Source organism: Schistosoma haematobium, chromosome 7 (assembly GCF_000699445.3).
Source record: "Schistosoma haematobium chromosome 7, whole genome shotgun sequence".
In the NCBI taxonomy this organism is placed as follows: Eukaryota; Metazoa; Platyhelminthes; class Trematoda; order Strigeidida; family Schistosomatidae; genus Schistosoma; species Schistosoma haematobium.
This window is the reverse complement of record NC_067202.1, coordinates 4889129-4909506: the sequence shown is the minus strand read 5'-3', so window position 1 is coordinate 4909506 and position 20378 is coordinate 4889129. Positions and strand designations below refer to the sequence as shown.

The following is a 20378-nucleotide window of genomic DNA, read 5'->3' as shown; positions in this document are numbered from 1 at the left end:
TACATCGGATCCACCGTGTTCATAAATCATGCCCCCTAGTTATGTAAGGGTTTTCACACCTTTCAAGTCCTCTTCGTCAAGTGTAATTCGATTGTTGCATGCTGTGTTGTATGGGAGAATCTTGCTTTTCTCTTTGTGTATGTTGAGACCTACTGTTGCTGAGGCTGTTGCTATACTGGTCGTCTTCTCCCCACATTTGTTGTTTCGTTTGCGATAGAAGGGCCAGGTCATCTGAGAGATCTAGGTCGTCCAGCTGCATCATAGCTGTCCAATGTATCTCATGCTTCCCCTCGGATGTTGACGTCTTGATGATCCAGTCGATCACCGGGAGAAAGAGAAAGGGTCAAAGTAAGCAACCTTGCCTAACACCGGTCTTTACCTTGAACGAGTCTGTCAATTGTTCTCCATGTGAGATTTTGCAGTTTAATCCATCATAGGAATTCCGTATGATATATATATATATATATATATATATATATATATATATATATATATATATATATATACTTTCTTTCGTACTAAATATATTTAGTATAAGATATGAGATGATGACGACTAATAGTGGAATCTAGGAAGTGCGTTTCGTGTTATTTGAGGCTCATCAGTTGGATGTACTCACATCACAGAGTTGATGCCCACTTCAGGATTTAAAAACAGTACCGTTCGTTTCAAATTCCATTTCACTATTTACAAAGCTATTGAGTCTGAGTAACCACCGGTTTATGCAATAGGGTGAAATTTATTTCATTTTTGTATTGGTTGATGCTTAGGATTTCAACTGATCAGTTGTAGAAACATAATCATTGAATTCTAGAATCTAGTCTCAAAGTGGACTATTTATTTAGATCAGTATATAAGAAATATAAAGGAATTTCTTTTCAATCTACATAGCAGTTAAGAAGGAAAACTATTAAAACCAGATATTGTTTGCTTTAATCTTTCCATTGTTGTTTAGCACTACCATTGATTGGTCTCTTGTTAGAATATTTGCATCCTGTGCGGATTACCTTGATATTGCCTTAAGTCACATACATTATGACGGGTGGTGTTTGAAACGAAAGGTACTGGATTCGAGTCCTAGAGTGATCATCAACTCTGGAATGTACGTGCATCCAGCTGACGAGTCTCAAATAGGACATAACGCGCGTTCAACTGGATTCCACTGCTAACCACTATCCATATTTGCTTATAATCCCTGCGACTTAAGTTAGTACTGAAGCGACCCAGATTGGATGCACATATAGTAATAAGAGACTAATCGATTGCAGCCTTAAACATCAATTGGAGGAATCAATCCACTAATACAAAAATGAAATATATTTAGTATAATATGAAGAACTCTCATTTACATTAAAGTAATTTCTATGTTCACGTTTTGGCGAGACTATAATTTATGGACGACCTTTGAACGAATTCCAAGTGATCTTTGGAAATATTAACCAATCAGAAAACAGTTAGTAAAAATATATTATACCAAACCAAAGAATTACAGTGGATACGTTTCGTTTACATGGTTCAAGAATTTGTCAAGTTTAGAAATAGGTTCAGAGGTTCTAAAATTGTAATGCATACGGCAGAGGAAATCATCCATATGGCTCCATAATAGTAGGTCTTTGGGGCCATGATAAGTTCGCGAAAACCCTTTCAGCCTCGATCCCATAGCTTCAATATTGTTTGTGTACACTCCGGTTATGTAAGGTTGTTATTTTACTGCGCATATTGTCTCTGCAATGATCGGTATGGGGTTAACAGGCGAGGTTCCAGTAACATCTGCGAATGTTTCTTTTATTATACAGTTCGCAACAATGATTATACTTTCATTTATTCTCAATCTAGATCTAGACAAAAATGTCACTATTTTAAAAAAGATATTCCTCCAAGTTACGTGATTACTACAATTACAAATAAAGGAACTTCTAAGTAGACTTATTTGTTGCAGCCGTTCAATTATCACATTTTCTCTAAAATCCGCTATGAACTGATCGTACGTGAGTATCGAGTACTGAAATTGGCACTGTGACCTTGAGATCACTGAAACACTTCTGATTGGCTCGTTCATAAATTATAGCCTCGCTGAGCATCAGTTGACTTTCATTGTCAGATAATCAATAAGTGACATGTTTTGAATATAATTACTGTCCTGTATTGACTAAAGTTTGTTCATTATCTTCAAGATTTCAGAAAGAAAAGGTGTTACTTAAATATTTTTCATCAAAATTGTATCTTATAGATCTGGCAGTGAGTGATGGGGATTGGTCATGTACAAGAATGTACAAATCCTATGATAATGCAATAAACAAAGATTTGTTTCTATGGCAAGTAAAATCAAACACATGAAACTTTACAGATATCAGGTGTAGTAAGGACCGTGAGATAAATATCACTATAGATTATCATTGAAAGCTAATATACATTGGATATCTGTTTCGTTCTTTTTTGATAGAGATTTAGCTAAGATCACTTGATGATTTGAATAACTAAGGAAAATTGTACAACCTTCAAAAATCCCATTAGATTAATTTTCATAGAATCGATAGTATCAGTGTAGTTGTAAGGGTTTTGGCATCTGTTAAAACCTATTATCATATGTTAAGCTCAAATGAAGAGTTTGAAATTTAGAAGGATTAAGTGACATATTATTCACTATGGATCATTGTGCAATGTATACTATTCGTTTCATAGAGATTGAAGAAATAGAAAACCTAGCGGTTTATCATTACATAATCATAATTTCATACAATATTAAACAATGACGTTTTAAGCCTAAAGTAATCAGTGATACGCTTTAATCACTTAGTATATATTACACAGCTAAAATGTACTATACCAATCAATTTGTCATATCACAGAGTTACAACTTACAATTACTCAACTTATAAGGCTAGATATAAGTATGTAAAACTGGAGAGCCTGGGTTCGATCCCTGACTGAGGTCATGAGGAAATGCAATTCTCACTAGTGAATGCCATAATAGAAAGAAGAGGCTATCTAGTACATCCAGGTTTGAATGATTGTCTAAACTATACTGGTTCAGGTTTTAAATGACATTCAAACATCACTATAACCCGCTACTTATAAAGTATGACTAAATGTGAATATGAATAGATGAATGTTCGCTGATATAATTTATAGCATTTAACATATTAGATTCGTCAGAAATGGGTTTTGTAGAGATTGTAGTATTTTAATAATTGGATTCATGAGTCAATTAAATCTAGACCATCATGAAAAAATTAAAAGAACTGAACAACTATTTCATCATAATATGGAACTTTTCACCAATGTACATTGAAGGTCCTGTTCACAGGCTTCAAACCTAAGATCATCGAATACTGGCTCAAGTATCTACAAGCTAAGCATTCATGAATTAGATCGAAAGCCTTGGGTTTGAATCCGGTGAACAGGATTTTGGATGTATACTGCTAAAGAGTTCAATATTAGAATGAAATGGTCGTTTAAAACTTTTAATTAAATTAATAATTAAATTTCAACAGTTGAGATCATGAGTCAATTGAACCTAGACAACCATGGGAAATCTGGAATCACCAGACAGACGTTTCGTCCTATTGTGGGACTCCTTAGCAGTGCGCATTCATAACCCCGCCTTGCGAGATTCAAACCTAGGACCTATCAGTCTCACGCCAGGCGCTTAACCAACTAGACCACATATCCGGTCGGCATCCAACGATGTTAATTTATAACTTCAACTAATTCGCGAAATTAAACAACACATCCACCATTGTTTTGACGTAACCTTTTCCTAACCACGAAGGGAGGTGTTCACTAACTCGTTGGTTCAGTTGCCTGGTAGTGCACCAATATAGCTTTCCCCACAGGAGCAGCTGAATTCGTAGATACACATAGAAGTGGCATAACCAGGTAACTTATCCTTCAATTGCGGAATCACCATCAATCGGGTCGAATACGAACTATTTAATAACAAACATCCTGCTATTAAATTTACATGTGAGGAGGAAATAGATAACAAACTAAATTTTCTGGACGTTTTGTTAAATAGAAAAGAAAATGGTTCTATCAGCCGGGGTGTGTATAGAAAAAGTTCTTCGCCAAGCCAATACACACATTTTTTTAAGCTTTGTGCCTCTTCATTATAAGAGAAACTTAGTCAAATGTCTTGCAAATAGAGCTCTTAATATATGCTCAGTCGACACTATTGATAGAGAATTACAACACATTCATAATATTTTGATTGAATTGGGATATCCACTGGGTTTCCTGAAGAAACACTTGCGCGTAAAAAACAGGAAAATAGTGACCCTGACGTCTAATAAGAAACCGCTTTTCTTGAAACTGCAATTCAATGGTGATTTGGCTAGCGATGTATTACGGGATAGATTGACTAGAGCAGTAAAGAGAACGTTTAATGCTGTCAACCTCTGCCTATCGTATTCGACCCGATCGATGGTGATTCCGCAATTGAAGGATAAGTTACCTGGTTATGCCACTTCTATGTGTATCTACGAATTCAGCTGCTCCTGTGGAGAAAGCTGTATTGGGCGCACTACCAGACAACTGAACCAACGAGTTAGTGAACACCTCCCTTCGTGGTTAGGAAAAGGTTACGTCAAAACAATACGCAGCTCGGTTCTATCACACATCCATCATTGTCATCACTGTCCTGTGTTCGAATCTCGTGAGGCGGGTTCGTGGATGCCCACTACTGAGGAGTCCCACAGTGGGATGAAACGATCGTCCAGTGCTTTCAGGTTTCCCATGATAATCTAGCTTCAATCGACTCATGATCTCAACTATTGTGTAATTAGTACAATCTCCACAAAATCCCTTCTAATACTAATAATTGATTATCATTTTTTTCCTTAAAAATTGATTTTCTAGAAAATTATTTTACTATTAATTCAACATCCGGTATAGTCAGTTTAATGAAAGAATTGAATCCATCTAGAAAATTAATTACAAAACAATTATTGATAGAAGCATCAAAAATTGGTACATTATATGATTATTCAAAAGATCTTAATTATAAAATACAAATATTGATTAATTTGACATTGAATTTCAATAAGGATTATTCTATGGAAATGTTATTATCGAATGATCTAATAAAAGATCCTGATCCTGATTCTGATCTTGTTCATGATGATCATGATCAAATAATAATCTATTTACAAATGAATCAATCGAATTCATACATCAAGACATATACTAATGATACATATCAATTTTATATAACAGATTCCATTTATTCAAATGATTCAATATTATCAAAGATGATTGTTTATTGTATTCAATATTCTTCATCACATAGTCATAATGATCATTTTAATCATCATTGTGAATTAACATTAAAAGTATATGATTCATTGATAACAATGAATGAACAAGATCCAAAAGACTTTATTTTAAAACCGATCCAATTTTTATGTAATCCTAATCGATCAAATTCAATATGTCATGGTTATCAAATCAATATTAATCATTTTATTCAACATTCATTAAAAAATCAATATCTTCTAATGATCACACCAACTTTAATATCATCAAAACATTCTTTTAAATCCATTAAAATTATTCTATATAATATTAAAAATCAATATCCAAATAATCAATGGATTGATAAATCATTTAAATTAATTCAATCAATCAATGAACCATTCAATACAATATTGAATCAAATTGGTTTAAAATCCCCCTATTGTATAACCAATATATCTATATCTTATAAAGTGATCAAAGATTATAAAATTATTCCATTAAATCAACAAAATGAGAATATGATACCACATAGAAACAAATTGATTTATATATTACGTCATATTTGGTTACTACCCAAATTATATTGGATGGATAATAATAGTAATAATAATAATATTGAAAAAGAAATGAAAGATAATTTAAAACTATGGAATGGTAAACCATTTCTTTCATTAAATCCATATACTGGTATATTAAGTGTCAGTAGACAATTAGTGTTGATGGATGTAGGAGAGTAAGTTATCATTGGTATATTGTATATCTGTAACCATATAAATATGAGTTTCTTATATGAATGTTAGTAATATTGTGATGTTACTTATATTAATATAAGTAGTATATAATGCGAGTCAGGAATGTAATGTCTAGCAGTAGAAGATTGGGAAGATCAAGAAAGGAAGAACGGGAATAGAAAACAATTAGTATAGAAATGCAAGAACAATGAAGTCTGAGACAATTATTGAATATTTTGCAAATTGGGTATTATAGAATGGTTTTTCTATTTTAACAAGTAACTCTGTAAGCGTGTACTAAGTATAGTTCGGTTATCCTCACTTGTGTTCTCCTTCACTACAATACTATTTAACTATAGAGAAGCCAGGTTTAAATCACTCGAATCATGATGAATAAATGATGTGTTGATTTAATACTCCGTTCGTACTGTTAGTGGTAGACAACAGGAAATTCTGAACCTAGGTGTCGTGCTACCTGGCACTTGTCAGCAAAGTGTATTTGTAATCTTAAGGAAATTGAGGCTCCCTGACGGATTCCACTCTTTGTTACTCAGCTTCACAGTTAGAGACAGTATCATTGGACTATCCGAATACTACAACAGGTCAATCACGGCTCGGATCCGTCATGGAACATTAGTTCCAAAAAAGAATACAGATGCACCTTAATGACGAGTGCCAAGTAGCACGAAATCTGGATCCAGGGTTTCCTATTGTCTACCTGTCAACATGTAGCACGCAATTTCGAGTCACCTAGACTAGTAGCCACATTGCAACTTGGTCGATAAGATTCGATCTGTACTAAGAAGGATCTGACACACACATAACATTGATCACCACACAGTGATCAATCAATTATAAATTACAATTTTTTAGCAACAAATATGATATTTTAATTTAACAATAAGTTCTTGTTAAATTATAATGGTTGTTGGTCGACTTTTATTGACCAAGTTGCAACAATGCTCCAGTTGAGGAATGACAAATAACGGCCGTTCGGTACTTCCAGATTTTCAGTGATGGTCTAACTTAGATCGATTCATGAATTCAACTGTTAAATTCAATACAATCTCCACAAATCTTCATTATGAAAATAATATAAAACCTAGTGCAATGACCGAAATGTCAATATTCAGTTTGAACGCAGAACTAACGATCTGACCAGAATACGTTCGTTTGTATAGTGTACGAAGCATTTTTGTATCAAAACCATATGTTCAATTTAAATGGCTCTAATCTGAGAAAGAGATTAAATTAGATCAAAAGTACAAAACACTTTAAAAGGTTCAGCTTATGTTATACAGTTAAGAGTTTTGCTAACACAAATTAACGTGCTAAACTACAAAAGGAATAGCGAATAAGTAATAGTTCGATACTTAAGAATCAATAAAAATATTCCCAACAAGATGGGATTAGATGTTTATATGCAAAGATTCCGGCGGCCTTTCCAAGTAGATTCTCAGAGGTTAACAGTCGTACACTGAACCATGGTGTGACCTTAAGTTTATTCAAACTCGACCTTATTGTCAAAAGTTAGGCGACATGGAACAATAAAATTAAATAACAAAAAGTAAGTCTTCAACCAAGGTCATATAATAAAAGCTCAAACGAAGAAGACTGAAGAGACATGAATAAAGGTTCAAATAAAAGAAAGGGAGAAAGAACAAATAAATGATGATACAGTCCAACGAAATGGTGTGAAGGGATTTTCAGTGTTTTTTTCCCGTTACACCTAGGGGTGAGACTATAATTTATAGACGATTCTTGATCGACGCTAAAGTGACCTCAAGAATGTCCATCTACTGACTACAGGCTAAATGAGGGTTTTAAACCCGTGTGAAGGATAAGAATTATGATTTACAGTTGTTGGTTAAGAATATGGATTAAATTTAAGGTTTTATCACAAAATGATATCAGTTAAAATGTCAAGACACTATCTAGCCAAATATATGAATGAATTTCGCACCCAAAATCTCGAGATCTTTTATCGTAAATCTGATTGGTTCGTCCATAGTCAAACCCACTTAGGTTCTAAATTTCTAGCTATTGATAACCAATCAGCTAATATTCCAATATAGTATCAGTCAGTCAGCTACAACGTAAGACCAGGCACATATATGCGCATCAGTCCAAGTTGCCATACCTCATTAACACAACAAGATGAACACTGGATTCATAAAAGTAGTTAATTCACTGATGGTAACATATAAAAGAACGATTGCATATAAGGATATAATAATACAGGAAGAAAGAATTAGTTCGTAGAAAGAATGATATGAAGCGATTTTAATCTCATAGTTTAAGGAAAGACCGAGAGTGTATACACCGACGCGATTGTGGTAGATTCTGAGCCATGTCACCAAGAGTCTCCAACCACTGGTTACGATAGTCACGTGGACCCCAACCAAGTCGTCTGCATCTACCAACATGGCGCAGACGAGAAGTTAGTGTCTTCAAGCACTGATGTCACGTTTTGGTTTGGCCGTCTTCAATATGGTATATCTAATATCTAATCACTTAGACTAGTTTCCCAACTGTAATTATTAATCATAGAATCTAATCAACATAACAAAGGATTGAATAAACATGATATTCATTATTGATTATGGTATTGTAAATGTAAATCTGATAAATAACTTCAAAATTATGTTTTCTTCTTTCATTGAACTGATTAATTCCTTGTTAAATTAGATTACTTCATGATTGAAATACAAGTTATTAACTAGATTCATAACATTTAGACATGAGTATTTCATTGATATCTGATAGTCGTTTATCAATATTATGAACAGTGAAATGGGTATATCAACAAATACTTGATTGTTGTTTGATATTACAGTGATAAGAATATAAATTTTTAGTTATCATAATAGACATTTCCGTCTTTGAACAAACTGTTTTGTGATGTGTAATGACATTCAAAATACCAAGTTCCTGTTTTGTTTTTGGTTATTTTTTTGGAATGACAACTAATTTGACATAGATTTTAGAAAAAAAAAGTATAAACTGATAAGAATTCATGTTATTCAATTGAAGCTAGACCACCATGAAAAACCTTCAAGCACTAAACCGCCGTTTCGTCCACGGCGAGATTCGAACCCAGGACTTATCAGTCTCGCGCGCGAGCGCTTAACCATCAGACCACTGAGCTAGTATCCAACCAATCCACAAAATCTCATCATCGTACACCATTGTCTTCAGTGAGTTGATATCTTACAACAGACCTGGTTGAACTTCACTGGTAACGGCTTCTCATTAGAACTCTAGGAAATGCCTCTTGAAGTGGTGCCCCCTGGTGCTTCTGCCTGCTCCAAGCCCGGATAAATAGGGAAGGTTGGGCATGTGGTTAGCGACTCCATCCCATAGAAAACTAACTGGCTAAAAAAGCGATAAACAGATAAATAAATAATTCAAACCATTTAAACTCTGGGTGTTAGAAGAGATATGACGCCTCATGATGAAATCCAAGTTCCTTCGGAAATCACGAGGCTGATGCTCCTTCTGACAACCAGAGCAACCATTAATTGAGGTAGATTGAATGCTCGTACAATGTAGGAGACTGGGAGAGTCTTCCAAATCGCTACATTGCTTGGACTGTAAAAAATCATTAATATATGAATGGATTCTTTGAGTGGAAATACAATTTATTTTTGAAAAAGTACTAAGATACGTTAGTCTATTTGAATAGTTTCCTTTCTTGTTTTTGATTGAGATCATTAACCGATTGCTGTTATACCACCATTGAATACCTGGAAGCACTGGATGGCTGTTTCGTCGTTATGTGGAACGCCTTAAGAACGCGCGTTCACGATCCTGCACACGGGATCTAAACCCACGACCTTCAGTTTCGCTCACGGACGCTTGAACTCTAGATCACTGGACCGTCATTCAATGATGTTTATGTCTAACCTCAATCAATCCATGAAATCACGTGACCATCTTCCATTGTACTGACGTAGATACTTTTCTTTACCCGACAAGGATTAACTCCACTGTCTACGGCTTTTTACTAGAATTCCGAGGATTCTCTCACAAAGCTAATCGCTAGTAAGTATTGGATTGTAGATATTCTGAAGTTTTTTTGATTAAGATCATAAATCGCTTATTGTTACTCAAATGATCATAAAGATTCTCTTTTTTTCCTTTTTTTTTTAGATACATTTTATACATAGATATACAAGATTATAGTCAACCTGAATTATTTAATACAACATGTATCATATTTCTTAATATATTACCAACAGAACTTCATCAAAGACCAATTAATGATTTACCTGATTCTATATCATATAATCCTATATCTAGGTCTTCTCCTTATTCAACAACATCATCATCATCATCATTATCATCAAGTTCATCTGTACATTCTCCTCTGAATCCATCCATATCTATTGACCCTCATAATGGTAATAATAATAATAATGTATATAATTTACCGGAACAAAATATCAACTTTCCCATTGGAAACAATCAATTCATGAAAACAAATAAACATTTATTATTATCTATTATACTTATTACTATAGTAATTATATTCATTATAATAATAATTATGATTATTATAATTATTATTTATCGTAATAAATGTAAATCAAAATTAATTAATCAATATAAATCAAATGTAAATATCATTATTGATGAACAAAATCAATTATTATGTTTAACATCAAATCATAATGAAGAGATACTACTTAAATCAATTAATAGTAGTAGTAGTAATAATAATAATAGTAATCATAGTAGTAGTAGTATCAATATGAATATAAATAGTATATATAGTCATAATGAAATCAATCATCATTATCATTCAACTGATATCATTCAATTCAATAATGATCTACCTATCACAACAAATTTATATTATACAAATGGATCATATCATGAAAATATGGGAAATTCAGCAAGTTCACGTAAGTTCTTTTTTAATATTTGTATTATAATTGTATGAGACTAGTAATAATTATTGATAGATTATTGATCCGTTTTCCTTTTCTGATCGATGAGATCATGAAGATATTAACATTTTGGTGGGGTGGGGAAACATAGGATACAATAGACAACTAGAATACAGCTAAACGACCCAGACATCGTAAATGATTTGGTTATTCTATGAAACATACGCAAAAACAAATGTAGAAGAAGACGACCAGTGTAGCAACAGCCTCAGCAGCAGTAGGTCTCAATATACAGAAAAGTAAAAGCAAGATTCTCCGATACAACACGGTATGCAACAATCGAATTATACTTGTCGCAGAAGATTTGGAAGATGTGAAAATCCTTACATATCTAGGGAGCATCATTGATAAACACGGTGGATCAGATGTAGATGTGAAGGCGCAAATTGGCAAACCGAGAGCTATGCATCCATAAATGACGAACATCTGGAACTCAAAACAACTGTCTGTCAACCAACATCAAATTCACAATTTTCAATACAAATGTTAAAACAGTTCTACTGTATGGAGTGGAAACTTGGTGAACTACGAAAGTCATTATCCAGAACATACAAGTGTTTACTAACAATTGTCTATGCAAAATACTTTGGGTCTGTTGGCCAGACATTATCAGTAACAACCTACTGTTGGAGAGAACAAATCAAATTCCAGTGGAGGAAGAAATTAAGAAGAAGCGATGGAAGTGGATAGCACACATTGAGGAAAGAATCCAACTGTGTTACAAAGCAAGCCCTCACATGGAAAGCTCAATGCCAAATGAGAAGAGGAAGACGTAAGAACACATTACACCGAGAAATGGATACAGATATGAGAAGGATGAACAAGAATTGGATAGAACTAGAAAGGAAGGCGTAGGACAGGGTGAATTGTTCACCTTTGATGTTGCAGGTCGCAGACGAGACCCTGAAAACACCCGAGCCATATAATTGATGCCCATTTCTGCCAATGTCTCTGACTTCCGATCATTTCGAGGATTAGTCAGTTACTGTTCAGCTTTCGTCCCGTCGAACAACGACATACATGCCCTACCAAAATATCTTCTGACTAAGAATACTAGTTGGAACTGGACAAAAGAGTGTGAATCTACGTTTTGCAAGCTGAAAATAATCATAAGCTCTGAGTTATTATTAAAGAACTACGAACCATCTATGACAATCATTGTAGCTGCAGACACTTCAACAGAGAATGGTGTCATGCATACGTTTCGTACATTAACTCCATCAGAAAGGAAGTACAGCTAAATAGAGAAAGAGGCTCTCGCCCTTGTGTTTGTAATACGCCGTTTCCACAAATTCCTGTACGGTCGAAGATTTACTCTTCTCACTGATCACAAGCCTCTTCTTACAATTTTCCGTTCGAAATTTGTTGTTACAGCCCACTCTGCAAACCGTCTCCAGCAATGAGTTTTGATACTTTTGGGTTACGATTTTAACATTCACTATCGGCGCACCCAACAGTTTGGTCAGGCAGACGCCCCGTCACGACTTATCAACAAACACCTTAAGGCCGATGAAGGTGCAGTTATTGCCGTCAATTGAACTTGATGGTGACATGAAGCAGCTTTACCACTGTCGGGACTCATTATGTGTCGTGAATGAATGCTTGGTGTTTGGAGATGGAGTGGTGGTGAATATTTAGGGAGTAGTTGACTTTCTTAGATAATTACACTAATTATTCATTCGGTAGATTAAATTGGGTGAACAAAATAGCATTTACATTATCACGGTCAACTTCTTTCTTATCAAAGTAGCATAACCATTATGAAGTGAATATTAAGAATAATATATACACTTAGCAACTGAGTCCTGATAACTACCACTTGTACAAGATTCATGAATTTAAATCTGTCTTTTAATGGTTGAACAAGTCGGTAACTATCTAGACTCACTATCCATATGGAAAACAAAGCTGAGTGTTCGATGTATAAGGTGCTGAGTTTAAGTTAGAGAAAGGGCATCAACTCTGAAAGTCAGATACATCAAGCGACAGACAAATTTAATATGGGAAGAAAGATGTGTCAAAGGTTCTACTCCTAGTCACATCTCATCTTTTCTACAGAACGTATGACATGATGACTATATTTAGACAAACGACAAGATAAATTCACTTGGTATTAATTGCTTATATCTTCTCATTGTTGTTTAGGACTGCGGTTGATCAGTCTCTTCATTGGCATATGTGCATGGTGTACAGATCGCCTCGATATTGCCTTAATTCAAAAGCATTACAAACAAAGATGGATAATGGCTATTAGTGGAATTCAGGATGCGTGTTTCGTCTTGCTTGTATGAGCAGGTGACTATCAGAACTCAATAGTTAAGTGGATAACATGATGGATTTTGAAGCGAACCTGTACTAGTTTCGATACTCAGAGTGAATATCAACAAATCTGAGATGCAGGTACATCCAATTGACGAATGCCAAATAGGATGAAACACATATCCCAGATTCCACTTCTAACCATTATCCATCGATATTTCATTCACAAGTTAATTTAAAACATTGTAAGTTTTCATTCTCTTGTTGTTTTCTTGTTGTTGTTCACAGAGGTTGGATACAATATGATTCATGGAAATGAACCTATTTACAATTGGATGAATATCATTGAAGATGATCAACATTTATCAAATATTCATTATACATTTACTAATCATTCTATTGTAAATAATTTTTACAAAAATTATGAAGATGAAAATCAACAGATGACTCTAACAGAAACAACATCAAATATGTAACAGAGAAAAGATTATCATTCTTATCATTATTATTACTTCATTGTTATTATATGTAATGGTTATATTACGGATTAAATGAGCTTTTATTCGTTTGTCTAAACTAGATCACACTGTAGTGGCTTTGTTATGCTAACCTATTACCATTGTAACCGTTATTATATATAAATCCTAACGGTATTTGAAATCAAAGGGCAATAAGAAGCGGTAATTAAACTTTATTAGCTAATAGCACGGACAACAAAGTGATAAGCACATCGAGCGAATTTGAAGCAAAGAGGTGAATGTGTGTGTTTATACGAGCAAATTAAAAGGCAAATTTATAGTCAAATCGAATAAGGCGCAGCCGGACAAGGCAATGGCTAGTTATGGCATTCCTTACTTACTTATTAACTTACACACATCTGTTACTCCCAGTGGAGCATAAGCCACCGAAAAGCATTCTACAACTCACTCTGTCCTACATCTTCCTTTCTAGTTCTATCCAATTTTTTTTTCATTTTTCTCATGTCTGTTTCCATTTCTCGGTGTAATGTGTCCATACATCTTTCTCTTCTCATTTGGTCTTGAGCACTCCAAGTAAGGACTTGATTTGTGACACAGCTGGATGCTTTCTTGAATGTGTGTTCTATTCACTTCCACCGCTTCTTCCTGATTTCTTCCTCTACTGGAATCTGGTTTGTTCTCTCCCACAGTAGGTTGTCAATGCATATTAATAATAACTATAGAGACACGTTCAGCTAAGAAAATCTTGAAATTTTGAATAGAGAAAGTACTAAGAATACGAGAGAGTTTTTAGTAGCTTAATCAGTAATCAATAAACATACCGAAGGCGATCCGATTTATCAAATAATTAGAAAAATCATGAGCAAGTTTGGGATCAAGAAACAATTCGAAGTTGGAGATGGAAAAAATAAATAAACAGTATGAGGTTATGATTATTGTTGAATTTCATTCAAATTATGAACCGATTTAAGTTAAACCTCTAGTGAAAACCAGGAAACACTGTACGACTGTTTCATCCTACTATAAGACTCTTCAATAATACGCATTCATATACCAACAGATTAAAGGCCAATAACAACTAATCAAACAAAAAACCGACAAGATAAACGGTCAGTCATATGTGTAGAAATTCAAATATCTCACTTCTATCAGAAGTTTTTGCTGATGTTGTTCAATGAAAACTTTACAATTGAACAGTTCAGTTCACAACGAAATTCCTATAGAATAATCTAAATAACATTTATCTCGCTCAATTCATAATATAAACATTAGAAGCCATTCAGAATTCATTGTGTAAAAACAGAGTATTCGGCGAAACTGTAATTTATGGACGAACCAATCAGATATAAGATAACGAGTCATAAGTTTTGGCGCGTAATTCATCCATCCAATTCTTAATCTTAACCATCAACTGCAAATCAGAATTCTAACTAATTTATAACCATCATTTAGTTCTAATCAGTAGGTTTCCACTCTTAAAGTCACTTTGTGGTGTGTGCTACTTATATTGACATAAGTAGTAGATGATGTTAGTCGTGATCAGAATGTCTGGCAGCAGAGAGACAAGAGGATTGAACAGTAAAGAATGGAAACAGAATGCAATTTGTATGAAGATGCAAGAACAATGAAGTCTCAGTCATTATGAGACAATTGATGGACATTTTGCAAACTACGCATTTACAATTTGATTGTTGGATTTTATTAACAAGTCCTATAAGTTTGCATCAAATATATTCGATTGTCCCCACCCGTGTTCTGTTCACTACAACTTTAGCATCACTCAAAGGTCGTTCATAAATTATAGTCTCATCGAGTATTCTATTAACTGAACATGTTTATATCATCTGTATGAAGGGGAATGTGACACATGGGAACAAGTATAAAACTAATAATTTCTAAGCTTATATTAGCATTATGCATGGTAACTACCAAATAATATGATTTAAATTCTCCAATGTCTCTCTCCAACCTGAGCGAATTGCTTCGATGTTGCTATTAGTCACAATCTATTTAAGATGAATATATGCTAAAAAACGATACATCAATAACAACAGTAAACACTGACAATAGAAAGTTCAGTCCCCCATAATCGAATTAAAATTCTTCCATTTTGCACAAGTCACTGACCATCTGTACTCAGTAACTCAGTGAATATTGCTTAAGTACTTAAAGCGAAAGTTACAGAGTTTCAGTCTCGGAGTAAACACCAATCTGGCTGTATCGAGTACCTTTAAATGATGAGTCTCAAACAGAACAGAACACACATCCTACATTCCACTGTTGGCCCCAATCCAACGACGCTTAAGAGCACTTGTAGTGATACTTATAAAGTATTATTAATATACTTTTATCGCGTAACGCAATGAAACATATAACAGGTATAAGAAATAAAAACAAAAGTGAATTAAGCTCATAAAATTACGAGTAAAATTAATTCAAGAAAGAAACAAGGAGAAACTGTCGCTTTGAATAAAAAAAAACTTGAGGCCTAACTACTGACACATGTTAAATACAAAAAAAGACACAGGCTTAAGCGTTTTAATTACTATGGCTGCTGCAAATCTTATTTAGGCAGATTTAATCTCTTTATTTATAATTTAGAACGCATTCAATGTACTCAGATTGTATCGTGACTTCTAAATACGGCATTCTATCAAACTACGAAATCTTTTTTTTCGTCAAAGACGGAATGTTTTTGGGAATATAATCAATAAAGTGTGTAGAAACACACCTTATTGTTTTACCAGTTCAAATGTGTTTTTTTTGGTGTATACTCTCGAACTGAACTATGTGGTCGACCTTGAGAGTGATGGAAACAGCTAATCATAATGAAGACAGTAGATGTTGAATTGATACACGATTATAAAACGGAATCACGAATAGACTGACATTGAATATCATGATTTGATTAGATTTTATATTTTAGCTAATTTTGATTATATGATCGTAGATGACTGAGAGATTATGAATAATGAGAAAAGGCGAACGAGATGCGGGAAAAGTACAATATATAGAGACGAGGTTGTTCGACGGTACACTACATGTTTCTGATTAAAAAAAGGTTTGACAGTCCCACATTTTGGATAACGAAGAGAGGATGATAACGTTTCAAAACTTTACACTCATCGAACTTTTGCTGTATTCCACAACATTTCTTTACAAAGTATATATATTCTAATTTATGAATACCTGATTGGTTAATCTCAAGGATATACTTGGAATTTCACTAGGACATCGTTAAGGTTTAGTTTAACATCATGTACATGTATATAATTCTTTGAATTTGAAAATGATATGCAACGGGTATTTTTTCTATCTTTGTATTCATGACGATCGCACTATGTTTAATGGGAGTTTTTAAAGCTGTCTTTAGAGTAAGACTTATTTTATTCCTGATTTCATTACCTTTGAATTCCAGTTATACAGAAGTATGCTTCGTTTTGGTAGAGTTTCATTCTCTGAAATAGATGGCTTGGCCGTGTAGGTTTCATTGTTTCTCTAGACAACATTATCAGAACAAACTTCAGGTCTATTACCTTGCAGTTTAATACTGTAATACATACTGTGTTTCTTTATAAAAGTTTGGGGGTAACTTTTTAATAGAATATACTGATCTATACAAGTACATTCTTCGTCAAGATTTTCTGGTAATAATTAAAATATATTAATTGAAAAGCTGTCCTATAATAATTAGGGTAAGTTGATGAGTCGATCTTTTCTAATTTTAATAGATGAATTCATGATTCGATGTAAGCTGGACCACCATAGAAAACTCACAGGCTCTGAACGACCGTTTCGTTCTAGTATGAAACACCTTCACAACGTACCTCCGCAATCCCGCACGCGAGATTCGAATCCATGACGTTCGGTCTAGTGCGTGAACGCTTAATCTCTAAACCATTGAGTCAACACCGTGGATGCGCACTGCTGAGGAGCCCCATACGAAGATGAAGAAACTGTTAAGTGCTTACAGGTTTTCAGTGGTGGTCTAAAATCGATCATTTCATGAACTCAATCAATAATTACTTAGACCATGTTAAAGACTCTTAAACAGTGATTGAATGTTTTCAGTCATTTTGATAAATTAAATTTGGATTGTCAAGTAATAAACTGTAACGAATTTCGTTGATGATCACACAATGTAAAGTTATTTTGATAATTTCCATGGAAGATCAAGAAAACGACCAACAGTGTGGATATATGTAACCAGTTCGTTATATGAAAGAGTAAAACATTACAAGGTTAGTAATAGTTTTGAAATTTACAAAATCAAAAATACATAAAACATAGAAATTTATGGTTAATACTCTTCGAAAAAGCATTTCAGTTCATGTAGTAAGGGAGAATTATCTCTAGGGTATCTGTCCATGAATTCGTAGCCTATCTATATCTCATTGTTTATTATCTATTCACTAGATAACTCCTTTCCATTCATTTACTCGATGAATGTTTCCTATGACAGAATAGTTTAAACTGAGGATGTTACCCATAGTATTTTGACCGAACACTGAAAACAAAAACGATGTTGATCCTTATAAATAATGTTAGGAGCATTAAAATTAAAAATAAACAAAATATTGATACATTTAGAGAAAAAGAAACAAATTTTGTATGGGTAAATTCAATTGATGTTGTTGTTGTTTTACTTGTATCTTCCCATTGTTATATAGGACTGCAATTGATCAGTCTCATATTGGCTGGCATATGTGTATCCTGTGTGGATTGCCTCGATATAACCTTAAGTCACAAGCTTTTTAAGCAAAGATAGATAGTGGCTAGCAGTGGAATCTGTTGTTGTGACTTTATGTAAGGCTAGTTATCACGTGATTAATCCACCAATCTTAGCACTGTGCCAAACCAATGACGTTCGACCGGTATGGGCAGTCTAGCGTCCTTATTGGGTTTATGTCCGCCTAGCCCGTCCACTTGAGTTCAGAACGCCGATACCAGTTCATTTATTTCAGACATACTGGATTTATATATCAAACAAACAGACCGCAACGCACCATAAAATAGGAAATAACATTTATACACAATAAAGCCAAAAAGTGGCTGTGAACGTGGGAGGCAATAGTCAGTAAACTGAACATAGCTTAAGAACAGTAAATCGTACAATAATAATATATAGGTCAAAATAAAGCTTATAATAAGAGTCAGTCAGTCAGTCAGTTATAACGTAGGATCAGGCACATATATGCGCATCAGTCCAAGTTGCCATACCTCATTAACACAACAAGATGAACACTGGATTCATAAAAGTAGTTAATTCACTGATGGTAACATATAAAAGAACGATTGCATATAAGGATATAATAATACAGGAAGAAAGAATTAGTTCGTAGAAAGAATGATATGAAGCGATTTTAATCTCATAGTTTAAGGAAAGACCGAGAGTGTATACACCGACGCGATTGTGGTAGATTCTGAGCCATGTCACCAAGAGTCTCCAACCACTGGTTACGATAGTCACGTGGACCCCAACCAAGTCGTCTGCATCTACCAACATGGCGCAGACGAGAAGTTAGTGTCTTCAAGCACTGATGCCACGTTCTGGTTTGGCCTCCACTAACTTTCTTCCAACCATCTTCAACACTGGAATATAAATATACATAATCTAATTATTGAATAGTTATACCATAAGAATGCATAGATAATATTAATCAGTTAATAGGTCTCAGACGTTACTCGTGATTTAATCTTCGCTCGGATATAACAGAATCCAGTATAAGTTGTAAAAAATTATCACCAGTTATAAGTTATCAGTCCAGTCAATCGACATTTAAATAATGTACATTCTTTTCGCTGCATATTACCAGCAACCACGATGTCTTCGACTGTACATTTTTGTAATTTGTACAGCGAAAGGTTGTAAACATTTCACAAACGTACCTGAATAGATTGTACAACTCAATAGACATAATGATGAGTTAAAACAAACAAAATTAAATAACTTATTGAAATATCTAGACGACAGGAACAAGTAGCTCAGATATTCAAGATGGCCGCCATCAATACAAAAAGATGATTTCACTTTTTGAAAAAGAAGTATTTGCTCATCAGTCAATTGGTTTATTTACGATATGAGATATGCATTACAGTTTGTTATAGTCACGCGGGAAAAAGGACAATAATCCATATTTATGACATATAAAGTAAACTTGAACATAATTATATTCAATCACAATTCCATACAGGAATTGAGTAATGCATATATATGCTCTTTGTTATAAATAAATGAATGAATCAATTGAGTAAGGTCACCACCCATATGTCACATGTTTAGATTAACCAGGCTATTCTTATAGTAACTAGAATACATTCAATGTAGTTTGCTTTTTTTCACTTCTGTTTACAATCCTAGTTACTGAATAAAGTAGTACTATGTTATTACGTTAATCCCTTCTATTCATGTCCATATCACCGCCCAAAATAATTCATAAATATTGCAATGATTATATTTCTCTACAGTTTGCTTACTTTTGTATACATATTCATAGCATTCGGTGAGATGATAATTGATGGACAACATTTGAGAGACACTAATGTGATCTTTATAAGGTTTACCTAATATCTAAGATCAAATGATGATTGTAAACCAGTGTGAAGAATTGGAATTATGATTTACAATTGATGAAAAGGGGTAAGAATTACAATTATAACATCTCAGAATGGGTTTTGTGGAGATTTTTTTGGAATTTCACAAGTTGAAATCATGAGTCAAT

General features: G+C 33.9%; 1 protein-coding gene across 1 annotated transcript in view; it reads left to right on the top strand.

Annotated features, from left to right (window-relative positions):
• The window catches only part of MS3_00011166 (uncharacterized protein), a gene marked incomplete at both ends in the record, with an annotated part of 49024 nt that extends 35371 nt beyond the window's left edge, over nt 1–13653 (top strand). Inside the window, 3 exons of the mRNA XM_051219576.1 lie at nt 4954–5968; nt 10119–10873; nt 13466–13653. Coding sequence (XP_051064275.1) covers nt 4954–5968; nt 10119–10873; nt 13466–13653 — 1958 coding nt within the window. The remainder of the gene's footprint in view (nt 1–4953; nt 5969–10118; nt 10874–13465) is intronic.
• Nucleotides 13654–20378: the final 6725 nt, after the last annotated feature.